We start from the raw sequence: 10000 nt of genomic DNA, 5'->3' as shown, positions 1-10000 counted from the left end.
ATTTATTTCAGAAATAAATGGGACTGGTATGGATGGACTGCACTTATATAGCGCATTTCTACCTTATGCCGGGTGCAGACTAGAGGATTTTCAAATCTTCCCCGATTTTATAAACGTGGGAGACCACAGACATAGCGATCATTTTAACCGATTTTTAGATATTTTAATCATAAGAACGCACACTCCACGATTCAGTCAAGACGCAGGACTGCACACTACACGATTTGAGCGTGGCGATTCATACCAGGGAAATGCGATCTCATTGTGGGTTTCCGCTCAGCATTCCATCGCTGTCCCAAGGATAAATATCAAACATGTTTGATATTTACGATTCAAAATGAGAGATACTCCGATCAGTCGGGAACGTTAAGATGAGGTCGGTAAACACCTCACACTACAGGATCATTTGGGCAGATTATCGGTTCTGACAAGCCTTGATTCGGGAACGCCCCCCCGATTGTCAGAGGGGTGAATCGGAGCTAAAATCGGGCTTAAAATCCTCTAGTCTGCATTAACAGACAAAGGGCTTTACAATGGCCTCTCATTCACACATGTCGAAAATAGGCAAGCTGCCATGCAAAGCGCTAGCCTGCTCATTGGAAGAAATTTGGGGTTCAGCATGTTGCTCAAGGACACTTCAACATGTGGAGAAGAGGAGGTGGGAATGGAACAGCTGAACCTGCGGTCATTGGACAACCTGCTCTACCTCCTGAGACACTGCTGCCCCAAATGGGCCTCCCTCTTTTACCATGAAGAGAAAATTACTGTTAAAAAAACTTACAACAGATTGTTTTAAATGTTGGTGGAACCTAAGAGCAGAGCAAGGAAGAGCAGCAACAGCACCACATAGTCACAAGAGTGGCAATTTGGCACAGAAATCTGTAAGTGTATGAGGGGTACAGATTTAAATCGACAAGTGTATGATAAGAACAGACTTCTCCCGATCCGAGTCGGAGCGAGTCGGAGCATATCAAACATGTTTGATATTTTGGGGCAGATTCTGGACACCATCGTGTAGTGTAAACTCGTCCAGTCGTTAAATGTGCGATACACAGTTTTTCAGTTGTCATACGAAAATCATCAGAAGCCAGTCGTCTAGTGTATACTCCCAGTGGTCTAGTGTATACTCCCAGTGGTCTAGTGTATACTCCCAGTGGTCTAGTGTATACTCCCAGTGGTCTAGTGTATACTCCCAGTCATTTCATAATCTGTTAAGATTGTGAAAATCTTCCAGTGTATCCGAGGCTTAAAGGAGTAGTAAAGGGAAAATGCATGTTTAGCCCTGTTTTAAGGTTACTTATGATCATATACAATGGTTCAGATCAAAACGTTGACAAAACTAGCACTTTTTAGTCTGATAATTGCTCTTCCACCGTTTTGGTCATACAATGGATTTGGGTGGGCATCTTGAAAAATCATTCAAAGAACTGTTAAACTCTCAATTTCAAAGACAAGAAACTCACTGAAGTGTTAGTTGGCGTTCTGACATATAATTCGCCATAAAGTAAGATTCTAGTTCATCTGGAAAGGCTAATATTTAGCATAGAACTATTTAGTCGCAGCACATACGTGTGTAAACCTCCGTAAACTAGGTAGCCTAGCAACATAAACAATAACAATAGCTACCATAAGTAGTTCCGCTTCCTGAATCCCCTCTGCGGATTGATCTACACATCTACAACGGTCGCTTCAATACAAGTCAATGGATTTCATAAAATGATCAATAAAACCCTACAGTATTCATACTTTGCGGCGAATTTGATGTCAGAACACCAACGGACACCAATTACCCCCTTGGTGAGCTTCTTGTCTTTGAAATCGAGGGTTTAACATGTTTTTGAATGATTTTTCAAGATGCCCACCCACATCCATTGTATGACCTAAACGGTGGTAGAACAATTATCAGACTTTCTCAAAAGTGCTAGTTTTGTCAACGTTTTGATCTGAACCATTTTATATTATCATAAGTAACCTTAAAACAGGGTTAAACATGCATTTTCCCTTTACTACTCCTTTAAGTTGAATATATAGCCTACTTTTTGTATTTATTTTGCACATTTTGGATATTTGAGATTTGTCACAGGAGATTGAGAAATTGAGCTTGAAAATTAACAAAGTAGCACAGGATATGGCATGTCAACTTTGAAAGCACAATCACAACAGATGGGCAGAAACGGGAGGGTCCATCTACCCAGGGGGCCGAAGCTCGGACCTGGCGTCCGAAGACATGCACCAAGTTTGGTTACCATCGCTTTAGCCATTCATGATTTATGAACATTTATGTAAAATTGAACTTCACGACACAGGTTTAAAGATGCGTCATTTCAAAAAGGATCAAAGTATCAAAATGTGAAAATTGAAAAAAAAAAGTCCCAAAATGTTACATTTTTAGTGCAGAAGACCGTAAGAATGCAGATTAATTGATGGATTAAAATTCTGTAAGGATTTTGATTGTACGCCAAGCCGTTCTTGAGATAATTGTGAAAACGTAATCATGATTGTTATAGTGCCACAATACAGTTTTTGCTGCACAAACACTTTTATGGGAGAAAAATAAGAAAAAAGAGGCCCCTAATTACTTCTTGACACTAGAACATTTTGAGCCTCACAAGGCCATCCACGGATACTACAACTATGTGTAATTCTGTCTTTGCACTTTTTAGAGATGAAAGTATAAACCAGAACATGATGAGCTCCCCTCCGTCTCTCTGTCCCAGGTACCCCAGACCTCGTGGACCCGGCCACAGGGGCTCCCCTGGCCCTGCCAGCCCAGTCCTGGGTGTGGCTGGTGGACCTGGAGCGCACCGCCGCCCTGCTGGTGGGGTGCTGCCTGGGGGGCATGCTGCAGGGAGCCCCCACCTCCCTGGAGGAGCAGGACACCGCCTACTGGCTCAAGACCCCCCTCTTCAGCAACGGCCTGGAGATGGACATCCCCCAGCTCGGTAGGGCGCGCCTGGCTCAGGCCCAGGCCTGTGTTCAGCATGTGGGATCTTTGAATCTCAAATTAGCTTTTCTATTCCTCTTTTTTTCTCTTTTTTTACTTCTATATTCACAAAGAATGCAGACCGACGAAAATACTATACTGTTCCAGTGCATGTCACTCTGAAGCACATTGATGAGATAAGGAACGTGTGTGTGTGTGTGTGTGTGTGTGATGTGGGATGTGTGCGCTCCTCAGACAACTGCATCAGCGCTCTGCTGGACGTAGCCCTGTCCGGCAACGAGGAGCAGAAACCCTTCGACTGCACTTTGGGACCGGACATGAGTGTCCTGGTGGACCTGGCTCTGGGCTCCACCAAAGAGCCCACCAGCAGCCTCTGGATCAACATGCAGGACTACGCTGTCAGCAAAGGTCTGTGTGTGTGTGCCCCACACCTTTAGAAGAGAAGATCAAATGAACTTTACTCATCGCCAGTGGGAGATTTGGTTGTTTATGATTATGAGAACGATTGTACAGGACTCCCACAATCAATCAATCAATCAATCAATCAAAGCTTTATTTATATAGCACATTTCATACCCAGAGGCAACACAATGCGCTTTACAGAGAACAAGGGGGGTGGGTATACGACCCACTCTCTACATATTCCAGAGGGAAGCAAAAAAACAGTAATCACCCGGGGGCCAGATAAGTGAACTGTAAAAATTCTTCCCTGACCCCTCTCAACAAGGCGATCGAGCAAGCTCCTGGAGTATGTTTGTCTACCGGCTAAGAACATTTATAAAGCAATACATTACATTAAATTACATTTTCAGAGTAAGAGAGGCTAAAAGCATCATAGGAGAAAGAATATTCTACGGACATGCTACATCATCCACAGCAGACACGGGGGTATCTATCGGACTTCGGGAGGTCTGCTGGTGACAATGAAGTTGTATCTTGCTGTACTGTACAGATATATTCTTATTGGAATCGTATAACTACATATGTCCTGTAAGTGGTGTAGGATTGAACCGCCTGATGAATGGTAACTACTGTATTCTCATGGTTGTCCTGGTCTGTGTGTATCTGCTCTTTCTCTAGATTGGGACAATGCTTCTCTCAGTAACGAGTCCCTGTTGGACACGGTGTCCAGGTTTGTGCTGGCAGCTCTGCTCAAGCACACAGGACTGCTGGGACAAGCCTGCGGAGAGGGAAGGTGTGTGTGTGTGTGTCTTCTGCACTCTCACATACCCGCACACCCACTCACACTAGTGCTGCAAACTGGTTTTGACACAATTCCTTCGATTGTCGTCTCCCAGATATAAATTAAGCTTTATCCCTGACTAAACGGCCTCCTCACAGGATTACAACCGTGCACAAGCATTTATATTTATTTTACTGCCTTAATGTGATTGATTTTGAGCTGTAATGCTACAGTATCAAGTCGTTGTGATGTTATAGTTTTGACGTGACTGAAAAAATTCACTGCGTGGCAATGAGATGCCATTTTTTCTCGTTCGGCCCTCCCAAATGTCCTCCTACAGGGATTATTAAAGTTCCTATCTGTGTCTTACCAGTCTGCATGTCTGTGTGTGTGTGTGTGTCTCTCCTGCAGGTACCAGCCCTGTAAGACCCTGGCGGAGGTCTATAGGAGCGTTTACATGGTGCGCAACCGCCTGCTGGCCTGCAAGAACATGGAGCTGATCCAGACACGCTCCTCCTCGCGGGAGAGGAGGGTGAGATGACAAGCCCTGCACGCACACACACACACGCACACACACACACACACACACACACACGCACACACACACACACACGCACACACACACACACACACACACACACACACACCATACCTGCAAACTAGTCGCCTTTCGTTTTTTGTCAATTGGGTCATTCATATGAATCGTGCAGATCCGGGGAGTTTTCCCCCAAAAAAGGGGGGGTGAGGGGAGAGTGACTGCGTTTGATGTTCAGGCTAGAATAAACCTTATTGGATAATACTAACTGGTTAATAATAATAAACCTTATTGGATAATACTAACTGGTTAATAATAATAAACCTTATTGGATAATACTAACTGGTTAGCTTGGCATAGATATAAGTACAAACTTTGATGCTACAAGCTAAATGTTATAGAGTGGTGGGTCAATTCAGAACGTGAAATAGTGACTAACCACAGCAGACGAGGGTATAAATACAGATCCTGTTGGATGTAACGTTGCTTGATCTCCAGTTGAATAACGTCATGTCAACAGCGTCTGCTGAGAGTTTTCTCCCACGATCTCCTCATCCAGCCCAAATATATCCAAAGCTGCTGCTGCTAATCACTTGTTAACGAAATCTCTGATCAGCTGTAGTTTGGATATTTTTGAGGTTTAAAATTAGGATAGAGGACACTACTAGTTGCCCCTCAAGCAGAAACAAAACTTATGTCCGGTAGCTTTCTTTCAAGGAATTCCAAAATAAAAGTCACGGAAAACAATTACACAAAAAAAAACACAACTTTCTTACTCACTTGGCATTGGTCCGAATGGTATACTGTATACTGAAGTATGAAGTCTACTGAATGTGATATATACAGAATAATATTTGGAGGGCCTATTCATCAGTTAATAAGTGATAATAATGGGAAACCTTAATCTAAATCTATGCAAGCAAAGACAGTGTCATCATATTGATACAATAATATGGGTAAGACCATTCTAAGAGGAGAAGTCGTTTTTTGTGTGTGTTTTTTTATTAATTGGTATCGGTATCGGCCGATCCTGAGGAAAATAATCAGTGATCGGTATCGGCCCAAAAAATTCAGATCGGGGCATCCCTAAAAGATATCATGTGTCTCAGTCTTTCCTGCATTTCAGGCAATGGAGGTTGGTTGTCTTTTTTTGAGAGGCAACAGGGAGAATAAAGTGTAAAAAAAAGTAATTGTTTGGTTGCTTAAGTAAATAACTAACTTTTTATGAGATATGTTCTCTCTTTTTAGGGAATAAGAAACATTGAAATTCTGATTAAAATGTTTCAACTGTGAATCTGGACATCTACATAATTGTATTTGGGGTTGTAATTGGGATGGATATATTACGCGCCTCGCAAGAGCCATGCATCTACTCGCACACAGAAATTCTAGTTTCAAAACGTTCCAAAAAGCGTAATTTGCATATTCAAATGACTAAAAATATCTTCCGGGGGAGGCTGCCCCCGGACCCCCTACCATAACCTGGTTTAGGACCTGTCACCTTTTTCACTCTGGGGAGTTTGCAGGTCTGACACACACAGACCACCCACATCCTGTGAAGGGCCAGCTCCTACCATAAACACACACACAGACCACCCACATCCTGTGAAGGGCCAGCTCCTACCATAAACACACACACAGACCACCCACATCCTGTGAAGGGCCAGCTCCTACCATAAACACACACACAGACCACCCACATCCTGTGAAGGGCCAGCTCCTACCATAAACACATACACAGACCACCCACATCCTGTGAAGGGCCAGCTCCTACCATAAACACACACACAGACCACCCACATCCTGTGAAGGGCCAGCTCCTACCATAAACACACACACAGACCACCCACATCCTGTGAAGGGCCAGCTCCTACCATAAACACACACACAGACCACCCACATCCTGTGAAGGGCCAGCTCCTACCATAAACAGCCAGAATGGTTTGAAATAGAAGTTTTGACCCTTTGTGTTATTTAGCCAGCAAGCAGCATCTTAAAGGGATAACACAGTGGTTGAATGTGACACATGCCAGTTATCTTTACAGTAGGTAAAATCAATGTGAATATGTCAATAAGTGTTGTTATCCTGTCATTTTAAGTACTATAAAAGTATTTTTATATGCCCAAATTTCTCCCTCTCCAAGCTCACCTCGTTTTGTGGGCGTGTCAAAGAGGGTGTGTCAGTCAGAAATGATTGACAGGCTGCAGCCCCTATCCTGGTACGACCATCCCGTTCTCGCCAGCTCACATTCTGTCTCACTAACGCAGAACGGTCTGGCCTTCGCCTCCTCCAGAGCCATTATGCCAAAATCCAGACCATACCGGGCCAATCAGGGACTGCGTTTTGACTGCTGTCCCGCCCCACAGTGGAAAGCAGCCCCTGATTGGTTTGTGTCCCTGCCGCTCGCTAAACAAACATGGCGGCTCCCGAAGCAACGAGTGGTAATGTTAACGTTAAAAGAATAAACGCAGCTATAAGTGCAGTTATTGCAGAAATGGACTTAATCACAACATTTAAACAAGAACAAGAGTACGCACTAGCAGAGTTTCTCGGTGGAAAAGACGTTTTTGCCGTTCTTCCGACTGGATTTGGCAAATGTTTGCTGAACGCTGATTGGCTGAAGGTGTTTGTCTGTCAAGGCAAGTACCCCCGCCCACATAATCGCTCTCTATGGGGCGAAGGCCAGACCGATATTGCGGAGCGAAGCAGTGAGCTCGCTAGATGGGGATGCAGGCTATGCAGCCCCAACTTCCACACATTTGTTGTTTGTAACCATAGTACCTAACATTAGGCTAGCTTACGTCAACGTGCTGGATAAATAGCTAGATATCCTTGTTGGATAGATGGTGAAACGGCGCAGACAGCAGGTGCGCGAGCCAGACAGGTTTCTGTTGGGGGCGGGTGTAGGGGAGTGGTTTTTCACACTTTAGGGTGACGTCAAGAAAGGGTCAAATGTCACGAAAGGGGAGCATTTTCAACCTGCGTGAAATTGGACTGAAAATGTTAAGCTTCCAGTTTCTCCAAAACTACAAAACGGATACATTTAATGTTTTTATTGTCTTTCTTCAATGTCCTCTTGTGCAAATAGCACTTAGAAACTCTGTACTGAAAATGACCATGTTATACCTTTAAGTATTTATCCTGGCTTGATGTGCAGTATGTACAAGCCGAGTGTGTGTGTGCGTGTGTGTGTGTGTGTGCGTGTGTGCGTGTGTGCGTGTGTGCGTGTGTGCGTGTGTGCGTGTGTGTGTGTGTGTTGTCTGAGGAACTAAGGGCACGGTGATGTAACCTGGAAATGAATGTGATTCCTCCTCTTCCCCCTCAGATATCTGACAATCAGGACTCGCTGGAGATGGATCCCCAGGAGCACTCGTTCACACGCACCATCGACGAGGAGGCGGAGCTAGAGGAGCGGGCGGACCGAGAGAGGGAGGAGGGGCACCAGGAGCAGGATGAGGAGGAGGAGGAGAGAGAGCATGAGGTCATGACTGCTGGGAGTGAGTAGACCTGATGAATTACATCAACTTCACCTGAACAGACAACGACTGTACCTCTTAAATCAATATACACTTCTCAGCAGAGATGCTTCACACACTTACTCAGAATACACACACCTGATGCACACAGTTTGACATGACACTTCCAGAGAATACACACATTCGGATAAGACTACAGAATATGAAGTGAATGCTTTGAATTCAAGCGCTTGTGGCCACAAACCAGACTTTGGACTTAAAAATAGAATGTTCTTGAGAAATAAATGACTGGGTTTGAAAAGGTATCACACTGCTGGTCATTGCCACTACTAGCACAAGAGATAGGTACTCACAGTACAGCTGCCATGACGACAACAGGACCTGCTTTGGTTTGTACTGTGGACCCATGGCGTTATTTGTTTAGACTTGAAAAGATGTGTCATCATCAGTTTGGTTCAGGAGCAGGTGTCAACTTGCAACTAGTTGGCCGACCTTTGAACCTATCGTCCCTGTCCAACATGCTACACCAACACTTTCTGGGCTTTTCAATGTCATGCACTTCAGATCTCTGTCATGGGTGGGTTATTTTCAATGTTCATCTCTTGGTTATTTCAAGAGTATATCACAAGTATTAAATGATGTTTTCCTTCTATATCAGAATGTATTATTATTATTATTATTATTATTTGTGAAAACAGCTCCTTATCCATAGCTTATAAATCTTGAATAGGAATGCAAATTGCCCTAGCACCAACTGTATTTGCATTATTGAAGTGGATTGATAGAATCACATTTGAGTACTAGCTAGCTGGACCTAGGACCTTCACCAAACAGCTTAAACCAGCCCACAGTTCAACAACATCCCAGACCAATGCCTTCATATCTGCAATATCAGGGTTGGCAAGTGCTAACAGCCATTAGCATCAGGCAGGCTGTGTGAGTCCGTGTGGTCATTCACGCCTGGGTGACTGGGCGTGTGGTCATCCACGCCTGGGTGACTGGGCGTGTGGTCATTCCCGCCTGGGTGACTGGGCGTGTGGTCATCCACGCCTGGGTGACTGGGCGTGTGCCCCTCACTCTGCAATGAACCAGTGTGACCCCCGCCCCCCGCCGCGTCCTCTAACCCGGTGTGTCTGTCTTTCTGTGTACCTGTCTTTCTTTGTGTCACGCGACGACGGCACACAGAAATATTTCAATGTTTCCTCTCAGCGCGGGAGGCGGCGCGCAGCCGTGAGAGGGAGCGGGCGAGCAGCAGCACGGGCCTAGGCTCCGCCCCCTCGCCCCGGAGCGCCGGAGGGGAGGAGGAGCCAGCGCCCTCCCAGGACGAGAGGAGGGACAGCGCCGGGCTCCCAGAGGGACAGGACCTGTACACGGCGGCCTGTAACTCGGTGATCCACCGCTGCGCCCTGCTGGTGCTGGGGGTCAGCCCCGTCCTGGGGGAGATGGACAAGCAGACCCAGGAAGAGGGCAGCGCCCAGACCGCCGGGGCAGGGGGGGGGCAGCAGGAGGGGGTGGGCTTCATGACCAGGTGAGACCCCAGAGGGGGTGGACACTCAACCCAAAGCTCTCGGCAAGGTGACATATGAGGGTTCTGCAACAGTGACATTAAAAAAATAATGTTTTGAACCAGGAAAAGCACACAAAACCTGACCACTCGATGCAAAGCAGCAGTAAAGGAATAGGAGTCCAGGGGGACTCAGCTGCTGCTTGGTTTGGGTTTCAAGGTTCAGATCAATGTCAGCTTCTCCAGGTGGTGCAGCAGCGTAGAGTACGGACACAACGGCTCTGCACTCAGATGCACCTGGAGCACTAAAGAGCCCAAGCCTTCCATGGGCCAGAGCAAAGAGCAGCACTGAGCCTG

At 45.7% G+C, this 10000-nt stretch overlaps 1 protein-coding gene across 6 annotated transcripts in view; it reads left to right on the top strand.

Annotated features, from left to right (window-relative positions):
• Nucleotides 1-10000, top strand: part of herc1 (HECT and RLD domain containing E3 ubiquitin protein ligase family member 1) — a 213392-nt gene that overhangs the window by 43550 nt on the left and 159842 nt on the right. For all 6 annotated transcript variants that reach the window (XM_084437244.1, XM_084437243.1, XM_084437242.1 and 3 more), the window contains exons 18-23: nucleotides 2718-2942; nucleotides 3179-3352; nucleotides 4025-4139; nucleotides 4539-4659; nucleotides 7989-8160; nucleotides 9349-9667. In XM_084437244.1, coding sequence (XP_084293370.1) covers nucleotides 2718-2942; nucleotides 3179-3352; nucleotides 4025-4139; nucleotides 4539-4659; nucleotides 7989-8160; nucleotides 9349-9667 — 1126 coding nt within the window. The remainder of the gene's footprint in view (nucleotides 1-2717; nucleotides 2943-3178; nucleotides 3353-4024; nucleotides 4140-4538; nucleotides 4660-7988; nucleotides 8161-9348; nucleotides 9668-10000) is intronic.

The sequence above is a fragment of the Borostomias antarcticus genome, assembly GCF_949987555.1.
Source record: "Borostomias antarcticus genome assembly, chromosome: 4".
Classification (NCBI taxonomy): Eukaryota; Metazoa; Chordata; class Actinopteri; order Stomiiformes; family Stomiidae; genus Borostomias; species Borostomias antarcticus.
This window is presented reverse-complemented; position numbering and strand designations above follow the sequence as displayed.